At 45.6% G+C, this 22,413-nt stretch overlaps 1 protein-coding gene across 1 annotated transcript; it reads left to right on the top strand.

Annotated features, from left to right (window-relative positions):
• Positions 1 to 2,736: 2,736 nt before the first annotated feature.
• Positions 2,737 to 22,385, top strand: LOC142286495 (claudin-8-like). The gene is made up of 2 exons (XM_075333365.1): positions 2,737 to 3,210; positions 22,266 to 22,385. Exons 1-2 carry the CDS (start codon positions 2,737 to 2,739, stop codon positions 22,383 to 22,385), a joined length of 594 nt encoding a protein of 197 aa, XP_075189480.1.
• The last annotated feature ends 28 nt before the right edge of the window (positions 22,386 to 22,413 follow it).

Genomic DNA, 22,413 nt, shown 5'->3' with positions numbered 1-22,413 from the left:
CAGTCATGCTCTGCACGACTTAGCAATAATTAATGATTAGTTCCATCTTATCTCCACACGTGTGGTTTCCTGGAGTCCAGATTCCTAGTTCCTTTATTTATGTATGGATGAATGTATTTGTGTATGTTCGATGTGTATGTTTGTGTGTAATTCTATGTAGTATCTATGTATTTATGCATAAAACATTATTTGGAAGTGTATATTTATGCACAGAATATATAAAGAAAATATATTTAGATATGAGTTGAAGTGAATAACCAATTTGAGATTTATTTTCTCATTTTTTTTTACTGGAAGCGGGAAAACTGAATAAACACAAAGGATCTGTCATGATGTTCTTGTGGCTCTGCTCTCTGCAGAGCCAGTGTGTTCTGTGTGTTTTCGTGTTGTCTGTATTCTCTGGAGCTGGTGGGAGGGGCCTTTTCGGTCGTGCCCCGTTCCGGCGGATTGCTCTGCCTTATCTTGGAGCCATTTCACTCGGAACACCGCCAGTGTTATTTCCTGCTCTGCAGTATACGTTTCTGGTTCCCATGAGTTCCTCTCATCTTATCTTGGTACCTGGTTTTCTATTTTCGTGTTCCTTCACTCTCCCTGCCTTGTCTTTGCTCCCTGCCTCTTGACCTCCAGCTTATGTGACCCCGGTTCTGCTTGCTCCTCTGTACTAACACGTTGTAATGGCTGCCTGGATCCACACACTCAGACGGGCTGTAAAGGATAGGCTAAAGGGAAGCCACTCGCCAAGCAGGACCCCCAGAACCCTGAAACCCTTTAACCCCTATACAGGGATTTGGAATTACACAGGGCCCTGGAGATCACTACCTGTGGAAGGCTGCAGTCAGAGAGAGTAGTCATCAGGCAGGGTCAAACCAGGAATTGCGGAACAGGGACAGATTCTGCAGGCAAAGACGTAATCAGAAACAAGCAGAGGTCAAAACTGGATCGGGCAGCGATGTACAAAAACAGCAGGCAGGAGGGTAGTCAGGAAACAAGCGGTAATCAGCACACGAAATCACAGGACGAAACAGGAGCCAGAATTCTTAGAACTATCTCTGGCAGAGGTCAGCAGACAGGAGGGGAATTAAAAAGGGTGTGGTGTCTTCCCATAGGCTGTAGCTGAATGATGGTACCTCAGCTGGGAGACACCTGCCACCTACAGTCATCCAGTGGCACTGCAGATCCCCAGGAAACCCAGACCACTGGATGAACGGAGCCTGCGCCCACAGGCGCTGCTGGCATCGACTCCTCTCCCATCACCAGCACCATCCACGGCAGGAACACGGCATCGCCTGGCGATCAGAGCAGAAGTCGATGGAGTGGACTCCGGTGGTGACGTAACACATGTCCTCTCGGCTCCAGACCCCAGCGTGTACTCTGACCATGGCTCTGCTCCCCTTCTGTACCTGAGGCTACTTCCTGGCTTACCGACCTCCGGCTTGCATGTGACCGTGGCTTCTCTTGCTCCTCTGTACTGACATTACCTCCCGGCTTCTGACTCTCGGCTTGATCGACTACTCTGCAAACCGTTTCTGCTTAGGTACTAGTGACCCCTCGCGGGCTTGTGCCTCACTACAGGATTGGAGAGGAGAGAGTATAGTAGTAGGAAGACAATTTAGTAGAGAATTACTGTAATCCAGGTGAGAATGAATAAAAGCGTCAGTAAGAGTTATTGCAGAGTCATTGGTAAGAAAAGGTTGAATTCTAGAGATATTTTTGAGGTGCAATTGACATGAGCGAGCAAGTGAACGAATATGGGGAGTGAAGCAAAGATCGGAGTCAAATATAACCCCAAGACAGCGGGCGTGCTGCTGAGGCGTAATGGTAGAACCACACAGAAATGGTAATATTGGGTTTGAGAAGGTTAGGAGAGGGAGAAACATTGAGGAGTTCAGTTTTGACAGGTTCAGTTTTAGATAGAGGGAGGACATTATGTTGGAGACAGTAGATAGACAATCGCTAGTATTATGTGATAAGGAAGCGGTGATGTTAGGGGATGATGTGTATAGTTGGGTGTCATCAGCATAGAGATAGTACTGGAAACCAAATCTGCTGATGGATTGTCCAATAGGGGCTGTGTATAGAGAGAAAAGGAGGGGACCGAGGACTGAACCCTGAAGTACCCCGACCGTAAGGGGAAGAGGAGCAGGCAAGTAATTTTTATTGCACGATGAACGTCATGAAACAAAACCCAAGGAACAATGGTGACATTGCCGTGTTTTCGTCACACTTGAATATTTTTTTCACGGTTTCCAGTACATTTTATGGTAAAATAAACAATGTCATTCAAAACTCCCCTCTTCGCACAAGAAAACAAGCACTTATACGTATGTCAATGGATAAATAGGAGAGTTATCGCTCTTAGAAGAAGAGGAGGAAAAAGTGAAGGCGCAAAAACAAAAATTGGCTGTGGTGGGAAGGGGTTGATTAAAATGAAAGCGCTTTTTACATAATATGTAAAGTTGTAACGTGCACAGAATCAACATGTTGTAATACGTAAGCAAACAGTAACAACTCATCAGATTTTTTAGCCTGTTCCACAGCACATTAATGTCTACTGTATGTAGTAATTAGCAGCGATTATGTCACACGCCAGTAATTCATCCCATTGTTTGCTGCACGTGACTGGATTTATAAATATGTCGGCTCCAGGCAAGTATTCTAACACTGATACACAGCAGGGTGCCAGAACTTCAGCTCCACTTCTTCTCAGGAGAACAGTCCCCAGAATTTTGGTGAAACATGGCCTGGTTCTTGGTTCAGATCATCGGGATCATCTGCGGCTTTGTTGGCATGGTGCTCACCTGGATCATTACCATCATGCCTCAGTGGAGAGTGTCTATCTTGGCTGAAAACAATGGCATAAATGGTCGTATCGATGGCGTCTGGATCAGCCGGTGGGATGGCTTGTGGACAACCTGTGTTAATCAAGCTAGATATTCCATGCACTGCGACAACTATGGATCCCAGGTGTCCCTGACCATGGACTTAAAATCTGGAAGGATCTTGATGAGCTTCGCTTTGACAATGACATTTCTTGCCTTCAGCTTCTCACTTGTGAGCATTCTGTTGAGCAAGTGTTGTAAAGACGGCAAGGTGACCAGACACTGCATGCGACTGACGGCTGGAATCCTCTACATTTTGAGCAGCATCCTCATTGCTATTCCCGTAATCTGGACCACCAGCAACATCCTCAGAAAAGCATATGATTCTTCCGTATGTAGTGGAGCATTGAGGATAGAGATGGGAGAAGCCCTCTTCTTGGCATGGCCCACTATCGTCTTCATCCTCATCGGAGGAATTATATTATGCTGTCATTGCAAATGTAGACATTTATGTATATGCCAAGAGGACAAATGTGACTATACACCAGCCATGGAAAGAGAGATGGTCTGCATGACAAGTATACCAGAGGCAGGACCAAACTGCAACCGCAGAGGCGTATACATATAGACACTGATGGGATCTTTCCTAATGGAATGCACTTTATAAGGACTTTACAAGGGTCCGGACCGGATTTTGAAGTTTGAGGGTGTTTTGTCTACGACCCTCGTGATTCTTAATTTATTATGCAGTATTGAAAATTGTTGTTCTAAACGTGGTCTACATGAAGGCTGTGAGTGTTGTTCGTGATGGCATGCATATACAAAAATAGTAAGGTATACAAGATATGTTTTATAGACCTGTTTTATTTTTTAAGACAGCATCTCCCTTGTCAATGTATAGTGCCATACCCTTTAAAGTCGTCCAAGCCCGTGGGATTAGCCAACAGTCTATTGTGTATGGGGGGCCTTCCGACTCTCCCAACCGTGTAGATATGGATCCGGTTATTGGAATCTTACCAGACAATCCTTTTCTCCAGTAGATAGGGCTCCATCATAGGGGTCTGTCCACAGCTCTCTCATGGAGAATACAGGAGCACTGCTGGTTACAGAGGAGTCAGGAGATTAAGCTGTTGATTGAATATTCGGTCTACTTTATATGTGGGTCTTTAGTTGCAAAAGCAGGCATTGCCCTGACAATGGCTCTCAATAAAGTAGACCCTATTCTCTAATCTCAAAAACCCCTTTAAGTGTTGTGTTCATGGTCATTGTGCTGCTAGTCAGCTTTAGTATGTTAGGTGTAACTTTATTTAATTATATTTACTGTAAACTTATCCATGGTAGGGGGGGGTATTTAAGGGGATGTCTGCTTTGAAACCCCTCTTTTTGTTAGACAGATGAATTAATCATTGGTTGTCCTGGTATTGGGACCACTAGTCACAATCAGTACACTGCAGGAGATCCTCGCAGCATGTGTTCAATTTCCTCACAGTGCCTCCGCAGGGCAAATTAAGTATTACAAAGCTTTCACTGAAATCAATCAGCAGTTCATACAATGTATGGACATGTTAGGTCCTTCAAAAATAGAGACGCTCTTTCAGATTTTGATTTGAGGAACCCTTTCTTAATCCATAAATTTGTTCACGTCTTTACCACGTTGACTCTTTTGTGCTTTTTGTATGTTGGACGCTTATGTGAAATGACACTTTCACAGATCGCACGCACTGAAAATGTAATTATTTCTTACTTTCTTAATGCCAAATGAAAAAGCTTAAAATGATATTTCATTCTGATGATTATTACATTAATTTATCTCTGTAAGACTATTGTCAGTTTATTTTTTGACCAAATTAAAAAAAAAAGTTTGATAAAACTCCATGTGAACTTTGTGCTTTACTTAATTAGAATACTTTGTTTTGATTTGCTCGGTATTATGTTCTGATTCTCAAAGCCTTTATTTAATCATGATAATTTAATAGCTTTTGTTGCAATTTATAGACAAGATAATAAAGTACAAACACAAAATCTATCACAGCTTGGAAGGTTGGAACAAAAGGTAAAGATCCCTACTAAGACACCTTATTTTAGCTGATTCTTTTGAAGAACTCCACTGGTTTGTCGTCCAGAAATGCCCACTGATTTATTCTCATCCATTGTAAGCATTATTAAAAATGTTTCATAATGTGAAATGTAACTCGTTTGGGGTGAAATAAGGTTTAGACCTACCAAGTGTCCTCAGGGGTTGGACCTCCCAAGTCCCAACCCATGAGGTCTCTCCCCTCATTTTACATAACTAAGTCAACTCAACAATGTTTACCAATGTCCATAAGTCACATATGGGCACTAATGTCTGATGGCTGTATTGACACATCTCCAGCTAAGTAGGGGGCTATCAACATTTGAAAATCCATGTTCGAAATGTTGCTAAAAGTCCTTACTAATGGTGCCTTCAAATAGTGTAATTTGATATGAAAGATTTAGCATAATTACTCATTACATCAAGAAGACACCCCATTAACCACAGTGTCATTAAAAGGGGTATTCTCATTTAGAATATGCCATAAATGTCTGCTACAACACAGTTCTCTAGAAAGGAACCCAACTGCCAACACCGGGAGTGGCGAGGTGACCGAACATGCTCAACGCTTCCCTTCATTGGGAACTCAAAGATCTAAAAAGTTGATTAAAAAATGATGGTGATCCTTGATGGACATGCCTCTAATTCTCAAAAATATATAGCTTTATTTATGATTTTGTATTATAGATATTTACATGACCAGAGCCAACTCAAGGTTTGGGCAGTCCCCTGGCCAAAGGAGTCTTAGTGGGCCTCTCTTTACTTTCATTTCTCCTTCTCAACTTCCAAGATTTAGAGGTTTGCTATAGAGTGAAATCACTCATTGATTTTTGTAGTACTAGCTGTTGTTTTCATGGTTACCATTTTGGGATTCATACAACTTTTTGAACTATTTATTCCATTTTTTTTTCTTGGGGAGTCTAAATCCGATAACAGCAGTTAGTCTCTGGTGCCAGCTATATTACAAAGCCAGCATCTGCATTGTTTGGAGTTTTCTCACTCTTGAGAGTAGAGATGAGCGAACCTTTGGAAGTTAGGTTCGCCAAGTACAGGTACTTTAAAAAAGTTCGTTTTTTAACCCTGACTTGATTCGAACCTCAATGGAAGTCAGTAATTGGGCAGTTCGTGACTTTACCCACATGCTGCCAACCATAAGCAGAACACTTCCGTGGGAGGGTGGACGGGGTTTTTCAATTTTTTTTATAGTTTGCGTGTGCACACTGCATCTGATTATGCTGATTTTACCCCAAGTGTGAGCCTGCATGTGGCTCTCACTGGGCTAAGCATCACTTATACTCAAGCACAATGCTGCTCGTTTGAGTGGTTTGCACTTATAACTCACTCGAACTTCGAACCAGATCTTTGATTTTTTTTTGAAAGTCGGTTTTCAAACCCAAACTCCAAACATTGAACCTCAGGTTGACTCATCTCTACTTGAGCGCTCTCTATACACTCAGAGCATCCAACCATATGTTGTAAATTGAAACCTGGGAAGAGGTCACCCACAGGCATTGTAGGCTCCGGCACTTGCCCGAGTTTGCACGATATCGGAATGGGTCGTATACAGATTTTTAAGAAAAAAAAATGCACAAGTAGTTTTTAGTATCTCGTTAAGAAATTCTTAGTTTCATCTGATCTACAGTAAAAATACAATTATTTCTTCTTATTAACAGGCTGTAACATTTGGTGTCTTGCAGTAAAACTTGAATTTTTCTCTGCCGGATGTCAGTCTTTTCAAAGAATTTTCTGGTAATCGGTTACGAGACATTAAATGTTTACTTTCCTGCCAACGTTTTTGCTGGACCCGTCATACGCCCCAGGGAAGACATGAAAGAATCGCTCTTGACTAACAGTACAAAGCAATGGCCGCATAACAAGGTACCGGAGCGATAGATGATATGCAGCATCTATTTACGTCTGGAGGGATGTCAACCAGTTCTGACGATCCGAGGCCTCAAAGGCTTCTGTGCTTGGAAGAGCAGCAAATACGCAGTGGTCATCAGCTTTTCAATTCACAACATCTCCCGAAATATTCTGCTTTAAAGCCAAATGAACTAGAAGGAGCTTGGAGACAAATCCCGCGTATGTCGCATCCCTGAGACATGTCCATCGTGAAGCTGGTGGTAAACAACGTACTCATTATTTTTACAAGGTCTTATAAAATAAAAAGTCATAATAAGCCTAGTTATATTACTGGAATTTCAAAAATGTTTTTCAGAGATTGCCCTATTGTCCTGTCAAGAACTGGATATTGAAGAACCTTTTTGACTAGTTCTTTCCATATTAAATAGTTTAAAAAGGGTTTTCTAGCTAGAGAAGACCTTCAGTTTCTGATGGGTGAGGGTCTGACTGCCCTCACTACTTCACTATGGGCAGAAAACAGTGTTTGGCAAAAAATAGCCTTAGTATTTCGCAGCTGTTTGCTGAATCATCAGTATTCATGTACCGTGAGGTGATTAACTATTTATTTTTTACTTGGGACATAGAACAACCATTATATTTACCATCACAGGATTACAGGAAGATCTCAGAAAGCTCATACAATACAGACGAACTATAAGGCTCTGTGCGCACAAGGCGTTTTTTTCACGCTGCGTTTTTTGTGCGTTTCTGTCTGCAAAAAACGCACAAAAACGCACCCACGGCAAAAAAAACGCAGCGTTTTTACCGCGTTTTTGTGCACTGCATTCAATGAGTAAAAAACGCAGAAATAATTGACATGCTGCGTATTTGTGGTCACCACAAAAAACGCAGTTACAAAAAAACGCTGTGTGCGGACAGCACTTCTGAAAACCCATAGACATTACTGGGGAAGCAATGTCACAGCGTTTTCAGCACAAAAATGCGTTAAAAACACCGCAAAAAACGCAGTAAAAACGTCTAGCGCGCACAGGGCCTAAAGCTATCTTCACTCAGGGTTTTTTTGCTGCATTTTCTTCTGCAGCAATACCTTATCTTGTGGCAGGAAGTCTCTTGGTGGTTTTCTGCGTTTTTGGTATGGTTTTTGTCTGGGCTTTTGGTGCAGTTTTTATTGCGTTTTAATTTTAATTAATTATTACAGTGTTTCTTTGCACTCTCAGTTAATGTTGGCCAGACCAAGTCCAGACCCGCGAGTGCCCGAGCTGGAATAGATCTGGATCTGGCACTCGGGTAATACAGTATATAAAAAAGAAAAAAAAACAAGTATGTGCTATATTTACCAGTCTCTGGCACGGCTGTAGCTGCTCCCGCGCCCACTCCTTCTACTGGGTAAATTAAAAAAGTTGGTGTAGGGTCCCCCCATGTTATGATACCCAACACAGATAAAGCAAATGCCTACAGCTGTGCGCTATCTTGGCTATGTATCAAAATAAGAGGAACCACATGTGTCATTTTTTAAATAAATAATTTAAAAAAAACATCGTGCAGTCCCCCCAATTTTGATAACCAGCCATGATAAAGCCCTACAGCTGGGGGCTGGTATTCTCAGGCTGGGGAGACCCATGCTTTTTGGGCCCTCCCAGCCTAAAAATAGCAGCCTGCAGCTGCCCAGGATTGTCACATCCATTAGAGTTGAAAATCCCAGCACTTTCCCAGCTCTTCCTGATTTCCCTGGTGCAATGGCAATAAGCGGTTAATCACAGCTGAGAGCTGCCACCAAGCCCAAGGTTAGTAATGGGTAGGGTCTATTAGACCACCTCATAACCAATCTGTAAGTGAAAATAAATAAACACAAACAGCAAAAAAATCCTTTATTTGAAATAAAATACAAAGAACACCATCTTTCACCCCTTTATTAACCCCAAAAGCACCTCTGCAGGTCCGACATGATCCACATGAGGTCCCACAACAATTCCAGCTCTGCTGCATCTAAAACTCACAGCACACAGCATAGAACATGACCGCCCACAGTGAGCTCCAGACAGAGATTGAGGGAGCTGCGCAATCAGCGGTGACATTACTCAGGTTAGTTACGGGCACAGCTGGAGGTTCTCACAGTCCTCCACCTATGACCGCAGATAACCTGACCTCAGGTGACCTCAATAAAGTCAGTGACCTAATTTCACGTAGGGTCACTGAGTTTAATGAAGTACCCTGAGGTCAAGCAGTGAATATGTATGAGGCTAGTAAGCGGCCTCAGAAGTAAAATCAGGTGCGAGGAGTATAGCTTTGCCCAAGCCTCGGTAAGTAACGCGCCTGCTACAAACCCCTATCGTTTCCCCCACCATTTTTACATTTTTAAATTGGATTTTGATCCTCATATTATATAAGGAATAGCGTCCGGCTAGAATCAATTCTGTGCTGGAAACGGGTTTTTATTAACCCGCTTAGACCCGCCGATCCAGGGTATCTGCGAGTCTGCCCATGACTGGGGTGAAAAACGAAGACAAAAAATTGATATGTTCATTCTTTTAATAATGCAGCAAAACCAAGGAGGTCGACAAAGCCGTAAGGAAAACACTGCAGGTGTGTGTGTGTGCATGAGATTTCTGTAATTTCATTAGTGTTTGCTGGGACGGTGAAAGCAGCGTTTTATTAGCATGGATTTGCATAAAACCAAGGTAAAAACCTTAATTAAAAAAGCTGCAAAAATGCTGCAAAAACTCCCTGTGTGAACATAGGCTAACAATAAACACACCGCCATCTGTCGTCTTCTTAGAATACTTCCTGGACAGTATAAGCCAGCAGCTGTTGTATACTGTATAGGTGACTGGCAAATGTCCTTGTAGTTGAAACCCCACAAATGTTGAAGTAATAGGCTTATACCTTTGATATTGATCATACATGCCTAGGATATTGAAGCGATGGCCGAGAGGTCCACCGCAGTGCAGAGTAGGTTACAGTACACAAGACGAGGTGCGAACAACAAGGGTGTATTTATTAACAGGCGGGGAAAGATGTGGAGAAGGCAGGTTCAGGCACGGGGTATACAGTGGCAAAATGTGATTTAACAACACTTTTGTATTCTCTAGCTGGTCCGCTCAATAGCACGGTGCTCCAACTATTACAGGTTCAAGAAACACAAAAAACAGTCAGGTACAATGCTACTCTACACGTAACCTCTCTGGCCTCTGCTAAACGGGCCACACGGATGCCGTGTTCTACCTACTGAAGCCTACTTTAGCCCCTTGTATGTGCACAATATTCAACTCACAGTGATGCTGGGGACGTGGATCCAGTCCCGGGGGCCCCCCAACAGCAGTCTCATCCGGAGGTGCGCACTTCTCCTGGGCCGGGTTAAGGAGATCAAAATCTTCTTCTTGCTTCAGATTCCTCGATGGTTCCCTGTTATCTGCAAGTCTCTCTCTCGATTCAGAAGAAAAACTCCAATTATCCGAGACACACCGGCTGTGTGTTCCTTCACACGCTAAAATCAAAACAGAAACTCACTTCTCTTCTTACACTCGGGCTGTCCATTAGCACACTTTCTGCAGGGGGAGCAGAACATTCCATTACCCCTCAACACGGGGAGGTTTCTGTCTCTTAAAGTGGCAGCGTGTTTCTTATTGTCCATAGCAGTAGCACCCCCCAATATGCCTCCCCACTTAATGATGGTCGTCCTCGGCCATCACAGCTTCGAGCCCACTGTGTTTTGAAGGAAGGTTCAAACCTGTAGAGGAGACAACAATGGCAGTACAGCAGACCTAGTACATTGTTCAACATATCAGATTGGTGGAACCCCTGCAGTAGACCTCTGAGATCTTCTAAGATCTTGACTATCAGGCTCGGCTTGACTAGCTTCCGGAGGAACACTTGCTGTGGGAGCTGCAGTGGAATCTTGGCTGGTCTCTTCTTCCCGTGGCAGTAGTGGCTCATCCATGGGATCTCCGTTTCCGGAAGGCTGAGGATCCGCCCCTGCATCGAGGACTGTCCACCAGTCATCATCATCACCAGGGCAACATCAGAGAATCCTAAGATGATACTTGACAGATCTCTAAGAGATGGAAGGTGGGCACTGACAATATGCCATATGTTCTGCACAACCCTGAGGAAGTTTTCAAATATTTTGGAGTGGAACTCCTCCTCACTGTTACACATCTCTCCCTGGTCTGAGCTCTGCTACCTTCACCAAATCTGTTGAGCTTTTTTGTGCTCCACATTGGGCTTTGCAAATAGACCAGTGTGCTCCCTTGTGATCATCTATCTGCTCCATACCTGCTTTCTGGTGTCCTGTCTGCCTGTGGCCTCCAGTGTTTCTGGTACCTGCTCCATACCTGCTTTCTGGTGTCCTGTCTGCCTGTGGGCTCCAGTGTTTCTGGTACCTGTTCAATACCTACTTTCCGATATCCTATCTTCCTGCGGTCTTCAGTGCTTCTGGTACCTGCTCCATACCTGTTTTCTGGTGTCCTGTCTGCCTGCGGCATCCAGTGCTTCTAGTACCTGCTCCATACCTGTTTTCTGGTGTCCTGTGTGCCTGTATCCTCCAGTGCTTCTAGTACCTGCTCCATACCTGTTTTCTGGTGTCCTGTGTGCCTGTATCCTCCAGTGCTTCTAGTACCTGCTCCATACCTGCTTCTGGTGTCCTGTCTGCCTACATCCTTCAGTGCTTCTGTTACCTGCTCCATACCTGCTTTCCAGTGTCCTGTCTTCCTACATCCTCCAGTGCTTCTGTTACCTGCTCCATACCTGCTTTCCAGTGTCCTGTCTGCCTACGTCCACCTGTGCTTCTGTTAGCTTCTCCATACCTGCTTTCTGATGTCCTGTCTGCCTACATCCTCCAGTACTTTTGTTACCTGCTCCATACCTGCTTTCCGGTGTCCTGTCTGCCTGCAGCCTCCCGTGCTTCTGTTGCCTGCTGTATACCTTCTTTGTGGAGTCCTGTCTGCCTGCAGACTCCAGTGCTTCTGTTGCCTACTCCATACCTGCTTTCCGGTGTCTTGTCTACCTGCAGCCTCCAGTACTTCTAGTACCTGCTCCATACCTGCTTTCCGATGTCTGCGGCCTCCAGTGCTTCTTTCACCTGTTTCATACCTGCTTTCCGATGTCTTGTTAGCCTGCGGCCTCCAGTGCTTCTTTCACCTGTTTCATACCTGCTTTCCGGTGTCTTGTCTGCCTGTGGCCTCCAGTGCTTCTTTCACCTGCTCCATACCTGCTTTCCGATGTCTTGTTAGCCTGCGGCCTCCAGTGCTTCTTTTACCTGCTTCATACCTGCTTTCCGGTGTCCTGTCTGCCTGCGGCCTCTTGTGCTTGCTGCTCACTCCCTACACGGCTTTCTAAGGCTGCATCATCAACCAGGATCCGCGTCCCCACCTGGACCTGGGCTTAGAGGATCCACCTCACAAATTGAGCTCTTAAAATTCTTTAGGACACTTCAAGCCTTTCTGGCACTGACCGTCACCGGTGAGTGGATTCCGTTTAGCCCCAAACCTCTTTCTGGACTGATAGTTACACCCACTTCCAGTCAGACCCCCTCCAAAACCTCTGGCGGGTACGATGACTTTTCTGAGCAGATTTCCAACCTATACTTGCATTAGATGTGAAAAATGCGCAGGTAAAAAAAAACAGGGGCAGATTTTGGTAATGAAAAATGTCTGCGCCAAAAACTCAGCGTGCACACATACCCTTAATTTGGCATCATGGTGTTTTGTGGTTTGGCTCTGCTACATTAATATTGGAAAAAGACAATTGCCATATCGAACAATTTCTGTATGAAATGATGTAAAATAAAACAACTACACCCTGAATGTTTTATTCATTCACAAAAACATGGACTCCGCTTTTGGAGTAACAGATGGGAAGATTATTTTGATATACCTGCTTTGCAGTGGTCGCCACGTCTATCCTCATTCCTGCTGCTTTCTCCGTGCCGCAGCCTCGGAGCCGCCTCAGACCTCTCCGGAATCACACACTCTGCAATTATCTCCCACTTGTATAATTTGCAGCTCTGAATCCAAGACAAAGAGCGGATGTGTTGCCATTCAGATAAAGTCCTGAAATGATTGGAAAGGTGGATTTGCAGAGATAAAAATATTTTCAGAAACAGATGTCCAAATCTTTTCTATTTCCCTGTTGATGGAGCTGAATGAGGGCTTTTATTTTTTCTTTTTCTTTTGGGACGAGTTGTAGTTTTGAATAAATCGGTTCATTTTTCATATAATGTACTGAAAATTAGAAAAAAAACAATTTCGTGCAGAGAAAAAATAAGGTGAAGAATAATAAAAAGAAATGGTGATTAAAAATGGAATTGTGCCATTGTTTTTTAGATGTTTGTTGTGCAGTAAAAAACACCCGATGTTATGATGCTCCATGTCAGTGTCGTTAAGATAAACCTGGCTAGTGAGTGGGCAGGAAAAGGACGCCAGCCCCTCCACCGCAACCCCCCAAAAAACGTTTTCTGAGACTCATAATTACGATATTTTTTCTGTGCAAAGGCTTGAAGTTTTTTTTTTTTCACGATTTTACTGACAGCATATTGGGAACATACATAATTTTGATATATATATATATATATATATATGTATATATATATATATATACATATATATATACAGTACAGACCAAAAGTTTGGACACAGCTTCCCATTCAAAGACTTTTCTTTATTTTCATGACTCTGAAAATTGTAGATTCACATTTTCACATTGAAGGCATCAAAACTATGAATTAACACATGTGGAATGAAATACTTAACAAAAAAGTGTGAAACAACTGAAAATATGTCTTATATTCTAGGTTCTTCAAAGTAGCCAACTTTTGCTTTGATTACTGCTTTGCACACTCTTGGCATTTTCTTGATGAGCATCAAGAGGTAGTCACCGGAAATGGTCTTCCAACAGTCTTGAAGGAGTTCCCAGAGATGCTTAGCACTTGTTGGCCCTTTTGCCATCACTCTTTGGTCCAGCTCACCCCAAATCATCTCGATTGGGTTCAGGTCTGGTGACTGTGGAGGCCAAGTCATCTGGTGTAGCACCCCATCACTCTCCTTCTTAGTCAAATAGCCCTTACACAGCCTGGAGGTGTGTTTGGGTTCATTGTCCTGTTGAAAAATAAATGGTGGTCCAACTAAACGCAAACCGGATGGAATGGCATGCCGCTGCAAGATGCAGTGGTAGGCATGCTGGTTCAGTATGCCTTCAATTTTGAATTAATCCCCAACAGTGTCACCAGAAAAGCACCCCCACACCATCACACCTCCTCCTCCATGCTTCACGGTGGGAACCAGGCATGTAGAGTCCATCCGTTCACCTTTTCTGCGTTGCACAAAGACACGGTGGTTGGATCCAAAGATCTCAAATTTGGACTCATCAGACCAAAGCACAGATTCCACTGGTCTAATGTCTATTCCTTGTGTTCTTTAGCCCAAACAAGTCTCTTCTGCTTGTTGCCTGTCCTTATGGAAACTAGAAAAGAGAAGCGCTGATAGGGTTTTACCAGATTACACATACGGTTTAGCATATATCACAATACACTCACCGATTCAGGTTGTGAGAGGTCACAACCACCATAGATAGCATCAGATAATGGCGGCTGCAGCGGCCCCACGTGTTTGCAGATCAAAGTGGAGAAGGAGAAGGGGTTAAACCCGCGCAATCCGCCAGATAAATTCAGAGGAGATGTTGATAATTCAACATAACCCATGGAATAAAAGAATGTTCTGAATTATCAACATCTCCTCTGAATTTATCTGGCGGATTGCGCGGATTCCACTTTGATCTGTTGCCTGTCCTTAGCAGTGGTTTCCTAGCAGCTATTTTACCATGAAGGCTGCTGCACAAAGTCTCTTCTTAACAGTTGTTCTAGAGATGTGTCTGCTGCTAGAACTCTGTGTGGCATTGACCTGGTCTCTAATCTGAGCTGCTGTTAACCTGCGCTTTCTGAGGCTGGTGACACGGATAAACTTATCCTCCGCAGCGGAGGCGATTCTTGATCTTCCTTTCCTGGGGCGGTCCTCATGTGAGCCAGTTTCTTTGTAGTGTTTGATGGTTTTTGCCACTGTACTTGGGGACACTTTCAAAGTTTTCCCAATTTCTCAGACTGACTGACCTTCATTTCTTAAAGTAATGATGGCCACTTGTTTTTCTTTACTTAGCTGCTTTTTTCTTGCCATAATACAAATTCTAGTCTATTCACCAGACTTCTGCACAACACAAGTGATGGTCCAAACCCCATTTATAAGTCAAGAAATCCCACGTATTAAACCTGACAGTGCACACCTGTGAAGTGAAAACCATTTCCGGTGACTACCTCTTAAAGCTCATCAAGAGAATGCCAACACAGTATTCATCTCGGATACGGAAGAGCTCATCACCGGTAAACCACCAACAACACACTCAACCAACACATAGCACAGGAGCTCTTCCACTGGGACTGGACTAGGGTAGGTGCTGGGGTGGCCATCACGAGGTATGGGACCTCTTGCCCACTAGTTCAGGAACCCCAGAGGCGGGGCACCAACACGGCTAGTTAGGAGCCATCACACTCAGTAGTCAGTCAGCTCCGGATGCAACAAGCGCCAGGTTGGATTCAGGAGGAGAGAAGCAGAGACACGGACAGTTCGGGACCCGTGGTCTGGAGCTGGAAGCTCGACCCGGGTTCTTAGGAAAAAAAGGGGATCCCAGGGTTCCGGGGAGTGCAGAAGGCACCCGTCACCCGTTCCACGGCCCAGGAGCTGGGGGTGGAGAGAAACCGTCGAAAGGTGATGCACAGAAGGAAACACCGGCCTCGACCTCCAAAGTATCCGGAATCGGCTGAAGCCCAACAAAGCGTAGCTCAGTGATCCAGCGGCAGTGTGTGACCGGTGAATAAAGAACTTGAACTGCACCCTCTGTGTCGTCCTGTTACTGCCGATGCTTTCAACATCGCGCCCCTGTGCTATAGGCGACTACTACTACTCCTATCATCCTCCCTGGGGCTAAGCTCTACCTGTGGAGAGCTGCAACACCCGAGCTGCGTTAACCTCTGCCCCAGAAGAGAGAGACCCTCCGCAGCGGCGGCTGATAATTGGCCGCACACCACAGGTGGCGTCACAAACAACAACTCTCATCGTCCCCATCCCCAGCTTTATTGACACCGCCGGGGTCACGGAACCGGGCAAGGGCACCGCGGTGACCCAAGGAGAAGCACCGTGGACCGGTGACGGGTAACCCCAGACCCTGTGGGCATGTCCATTACACCGGTAATGGAGGCTCTGGGTCTCACTCTTGTGAGGGGTCTGGAGCTGAATGTGGTCGCATTCCTCACTCACCCTCTTTGAGCTAAATGTGGCTCTTTAGGTTAGAAAGGTTGGGGACCACGGTCTTAGGAGAATAGAACGTGCGATCATTTTTACACTTTACAGCATACAACAGGCTGGGCTTCACAGGAGCATAATGATGGTTATAAAGCCTTCTATCAGGCTCTGGCTCCATTTCCAATGTGGGGCGTAAATTGGGGGTGATAGGTCCCAGAATGGATGTCTAATCGGGTCCATATCCAAGACTAACAACCTGTTCCTTACTTGTTCTGCTTCCCCTACTTCAGAGCATTAGAAACACTCATGTATGGCAGTGGCAGCCACCATTGACCAACAAAGATTGGGTCAAATGCATTTAAGACACATGACATGGCAAAAGATCTGTGGCATGACTCCCAACTTTGGATTTACTGTTTGTACCATGTCCCACAGCTTCACCTAGAAGATTTTGGTTTTTAGACCAAGTTAGGCTATGTTCACACAGGGTGTTTTTTGTCAGGCTTTTTCTGCAGCAAAACTTCATCTTTTGTCAGGAAATAACCTGAAGTTTTGCCACGTTTTTTTTGCCGAGGTTTTGCAAAGAATTTACATGCTCATGTCACGCAAGGTATGGACAAGTACCAAGTGAACGGCGAAAGGGAAGGGAAGGTAACCCCTGCGTGTAGGGAAAGGGAAGATGATGACCCCTGACCAAACCTACTGCTGGTCCCTGGGGTCCCTCACTACTCTAGATAGATTCTGCACCTATGTGGTAGCCGAATACCTGACCCTAGGTATCCCTAGTGCTTGGCCCTAAATAGAGAATGGATGGGATGAGCTCTTGTCGCGGGCGGAGGAGGGGACGCCGCGCTCTCCCTCCGCTCGGGTCTGGCCGCTACCCTCTGTGGTGGCTCGAGCGGTGGGCCAGATCCCGGGGCCTCAAGCGGCGCTCCTCGCCCGTGAGTGAAAGGGGTTTTGATTTGTTGGTGGGGGAGTTGGTGATTGTCCGTGACGCCACCCACGGTTGTGGTGATAGGGTTGACACCACCACTGCTCTATACGGGGATCCCGGGAGTTGTGACAGTGAGCAGCCAAGTTGTTAGCTCTACCCTCCGTGGGTAGGGGGGGTTGGTTGTCCCGGGCCCGGTGATGGGGTAAGGGTAGATGGTGCAGGCGGGTTGCGGGGCCTGGCGAGGTGCAGGGACGCGGGGGCAGCGCTGTGCCACACGGCACGGTGGTACTCACTCAGCCTGAGACAACGACACAGTTCACAGTAAACACTCGGCTGGAAGGACGGTTCCCACGGACGGCTGCTATTGCTCTTCCCCGGTAGTTAGCGGTGACGGTCTCTTTCCCTGCACCTAGTACAGTTGTTGGATCCAATGGGTTTCCACCGGTAACCCGCTCCCCAGCTTGGATATGGGCCGGAGGAGCCCCTCTTTGCCCGCAGGCGCTGGCCCTGAGAAACTGGTGCCTTGGCGGTGGCGGTGTCTCTCTCATACGGTTGGACTGTTGCCTTCAAACGGGACTTAGTTGTTTGGAGACCCAGGAGGTCCCCTTCACTGACGGATTTGGCAAACTGTACGGCGACTCCAAGCCTTGCCGGGATCCGAAAGGCCCCTGCCAATGGTGCTGACTTCTCTTCGTGTAACGGTCCGGTACCGCTTGGCCACCGCCCGTCCACGGTCCTTTCGGCAACTTCAAAAAGCCACTCCTGCAGACGGTCACCACCGTCTGCTAACCTTACTGTCTCTGTCCGGGGCACACACCCGGACGCAGTCTCACTGTTGCTCTACTGCCACTTTTCCTTCCTTTCACTTTCCCTGTCAGAACTAGACTCTACTCCTTCACTTCCCTAGCTTAACTGCTGCTTTTTCCGCCTCCAGGACTGTGAACTCCTCAGTGGGCGGGACCAACCGCCTGGCCCACCCCCTGGTGTGAACATCAGCCCCTGGAGGAAGGCAACAAGGGTTTCTTGTTTAGCTTTGGTGTACCTAGCCAGGGTGTAGGGTGTGGTGGTGTAGTTACCTGTGACCCCTGGCTTGCCCAGGGCGTCACACTCTTCATCAACTCCACTAAACACTACAGAAGATACAAGCAGGACACAGTGGGAAAAGCATGAGCTACTTATCCACAGACGACTCAGGTAGAAGTTCAGCAAAGTTTTCAGCAACGATACCACAGAAGAGTACAAGCCACCTGCTTGCACCCAGAGCTGGAGTGAACTGAATAATATCACCAGCACCAGTCCAAGGAAGGAAGGGGTATATAAGCATCAAGTGAATGCTGATGATCAGCAGCTGGGTGGAAGTCGAGCTCCTGCTGTGTCCTAAAGGGTGAGAGATGAATCCAGCAGGAAAGCTACCTATACCAATGAATACTGACAGCAGGAACAATGGAGAGTCAAGGAGCCAAATGCTGTGACCTTCTATGGCCAGAAACCACATGACTGTCACCTGTGACAGAATCTCATAGACTTTGCTGGGACTGTGAAGACAGAGTTTTATTAGTATGGATTTGCATAAAACCAAGCAAAAACCATATTGGGAAGTTTGAGAACATTTCAATATAGATAGAGTAACATTATTTGCTACAGCCTAAGTCAATGAACGCAAACATTAGAATGGGCCTGTAACTCTTTGGTAACCCTGCAGCCTGACATGATATCCATACTATATGTAACCTTTATATTTATTTTCATACTTTTGATGATACATTTACACGTGGAGAATACAGGGTGAGGTCATCTGTCTGTTCCCCTCCCATTGAGACGAAAGCTTGCGGCAATGTTGGCATTCTCATGGTACGACTGCTCCTGGCTCGGGATCAGGTAGTCAGGGCCTTGGAATTTTCTTCCGGGAGTGCAGCACAAGATTAAAAATACACACACACGTGGAAGGAATACATAACATACGCAGAACATGACAAGAGTATTTCATTGACTTGTATGGTATGTGAGACATGAGTCAGCAGACAGCAGACAGACTCCCTGCCTACGCACATTTCTGTATAATTTGTTAAATAATTGATAATTTGCAGATATAATGGAGCTAAACTTGTCATTTAGTGGTCTCTTCTGTACACTGTGGTCCTAACAGGACAGGGGCAAGTAAAGTTCAGGGGGAAACTGTCCCAGGCGCTAAGGTTATATTCACATAGAGACTTTTGAGGCACTAAAAAACAAATGAGCAGATTCCCAAAGCAATTTTGCCAAAATTTTGGGGTAAATTGCTTTGAAAAGTTGCCGAAGTTTTGTGCAATACGGTGTTGTTCTAAAAATTTTCATTGCAGTCTCGGCCAGCACCCTAATTCATTAGTGATGAGCGACTAGTAACTAGTTGTCACGGTGTGGACTAGGAAAGGTCCGGTGTGAAGCCAAACACACAACTTAACAGTGGTAACACCACGAAAAACAAGGGGTACACTGGGGACACTTTAACAATGGTAAGCCCTAATGCTAGTGAGAAGGAAGATGGACACCTCTTCCACTTACCGTACCCTGCACTCCTAGCTAGTCCCTATACAGGTTCCTCACCTGTCACCAAGCAGGAGCCTGAAGCTCTGAGTGACCCTACAATGGTCTTGGCTAGTGAGTGGGCAGGTAAGGGATGCTAGCCTCGCCCCTGCACTAAAACAACATACCAGGGAAGAAAGACAGACAGGGAGAAAAGACAAGGATGAACTGCTGGAGTCAGCACCAAGACTGCAGCCATCACAGCAACTTCAACAGAGGGTTACAGCAGCTCCTTCCACCTCTTGGCCCAGCATTCCAATGGCAAAAAATATACAGCACCCTCTGCTGGTAGCAGACGGTATATAAAGGGACTGGGAGTAGTCCCAAACCAGAAACACCTGACCGGGATTCAGAAGCTGCTGGAACGTAAACTGACATTAACCCTACAACTGCCAACAAAAAGGAAATCCATTTACTATTGAGAGCCTAGCATGGAAATGATTCTCAAGTCCTGAATCTATCACTAGTCTCATAATGCAGAGAGACAGGCATGACACTAGTCCTGTTCGGATTATTCGTAACAAATCCCACAGTAATATTCTGGTATTCATCACGAATAACGAACCTAATGCAAGTCCATGGGGAACCCGAGCATTTTTTTAGGAAATCTTTAAGAAAAATGCTCGGGTTCCTCATTCACTTGCATTAGGTTCATTATTCAGGATGAATACCGGAATATTACTTTAGGATTTGTTTAGAATAAACCACACTTGCCTATCCCTAAAACCGTTGGCAAAGGTGGCACACACAGCGGGAAGGCGTCCTGACTTAGAGGAGCTGTGGCGTTCTCTAGTTTGGAAAGCCTTGACTAGTGTGAGATTTGTGGTGAGGCATGCGGAGGCGCACGACACTCGTAAGATGCTCCTGATTCATTAAGAGCGGTGCTCTAACAACAGAGGCATAGCAAAGGGGGGGCGTAGGGGGCGGTACGCCCCAGGCGGCACGTGTCGGGGGCGGCATTTTGGGGGTAAAAAATAAAAAATAGAAAAACATAAAAGAAATAATAATTGTTGATTAAAACCCCTTAACAACCCATGACATACCCAGTACGTCATGGCGAAATCACGGCCCTGGAGCCCCAGTGGCTGCGATCGGTTTACAAAAACAAAAGATTCAAGCAGGAGGGAACCTCTGCCTGACCTCAGGAGGGATGGTGTCTCCCCCCCAGACCTACAGAGGCTATGATTGGCTGACGAACGCCGCTCAGCCAATCACAGCCACTGTGATGTTTCAGCCATTGAAAATGGCTCAAACATTGAAATCCAGCCATGATCAGTGCAGCTGTAGCTCTGATCACTGGCTGGAGCTGGGTGACCTTTGTTTCACCCGCCCCCAGCTCTGATTGGAGAGATCGGCCTTGTGACCGATCTCTCCAATCACCTTGCATCTGGGACCAGTGACCTGCAGGGGACCACTCCCCTCAGCTTTATTCCATCCGTGAAAGCCGAGGAGAGTGATCCCTGCAAGTGCCATTTGGTAAGTGCCCCTGATCCATCGCTGCCCCCGCCACTGCCCCCTTTCAGCCACGCCGCCGCCGCAGCAGCAGTACTTGTCACCACCCTTGATCTACCACCGCTACTGCCTCTGATCTGCCACCGCCCTCCTCCATCTGCTGCCCCCCCTCTATCCGCCAATGCCACATTTTGATGCTTTTCCGGATTTTTGAAGGTTTCTGGATTATTGACGGCCAACGGAGGGGGGTGGCAAAAGCAGTGGCTACGCAACTGTCTAACAAGCCCCTCATCAACCTCATCAAGTCCAGTGAGTAAATCGCCAGCCTTGATGAATAAGGGTCCAATAATTATTGGATGTTTTGGAAGAGTTTTCTTTCACCCTATGTTATTGGTAATTTGGGAAACATTCCATGAGGATCCGCTTCTAAGAAGTGACATGCATATTTTTTGTTTTTCGACTGCTTTTCAGAAAAAATAAAATGCTAAAAAAACTCCACATATGAATAGCAAAGTGGAAAATGATTTGGCAGGAGGTTCCCCCAGCATTTTTGATAGTGATAGCCCTCACAAACCTCCCACCAAGAATCCAACCACATACAACCCTAATTGATGGTGGCTTTGGAGTGATGATGTGTTGTGGAAGTCACCTGATTATGGTCACCAATCACACGCCTACTTCTGCTTGAATGGTGACATCTCACTTTTTGTATAAACACCAACCACAGAGGAGCCAGCCCCAGATCCAGGCTAGTGTCGGGGGGTGCGTATCTCGTCATTCCAAGCCACAGGGAAAGAATGTAATTTTGCCCGGACAACCCCTTTAAGCTTCCTAGACTTTGGCTGGAGAGCACAATGATTCCCCATACTCATTCCGTTCCGAGCACATAATATATTTCCATATAGGAGTTTAGAAGAGATGAGTATAAACCCATATGGGAGCGCTAATGGTGTAAAATAAGGATAATGCAGTCCGCCACTCACTCACAGTCCATGGCCAATGCAAATTTTACATTTCCATATATATCTCCTTGTGATCTGATTAATTAAGAAACTTGAGGTTTAAATCCATATTATAGACCTTGTATTCTCTTTGTTGCATTCCACATTAACATTTTTACACGGGCGCTGCTATGGCAGCGAGTTAGCGAACAAGATTTCTGCTAATAATTTACAAGACTGAGTCTGAAAATCAACCCTCGCCAAGTCGTGTTTCGATTTCATGATGAGACGTGGAGAAAGCCGGGCGCGTTTTCTGTTTGATGCTTCTATATACAGAGCGAAAACATTGGAATGAAGAGCGAAGAAGACGGAAATAAGCAAGAGATTGGCAAACACAAAGTGACCTGGAAATGTGCATATTCTGTGTCTGGCGTTGATACAATTCTCCGTGTTTGACATTCGAAGGAGCTACCTGGCTCGTCAC

This window comes from Anomaloglossus baeobatrachus, chromosome 2 (assembly GCF_048569485.1).
Source record: "Anomaloglossus baeobatrachus isolate aAnoBae1 chromosome 2, aAnoBae1.hap1, whole genome shotgun sequence".
In the NCBI taxonomy this organism is placed as follows: Eukaryota; Metazoa; Chordata; class Amphibia; order Anura; family Aromobatidae; genus Anomaloglossus; species Anomaloglossus baeobatrachus.
This window is presented reverse-complemented; position numbering and strand designations above follow the sequence as displayed.

Coding starts and splice junctions, on each gene's coding strand:
- LOC142286495 (XM_075333365.1), top strand. CDS start 2,737: ATGGCCTGGTTCTTGGTTCAGATCATCGGGATCATCTGCGGCTTTGTT. Junction 3,211..22,265: donor GAAAAGCATATGATTCTTCC/GTATGTAGTGGA, acceptor TTCTATATACAG/AGCGAAAACATTGGAATGAA.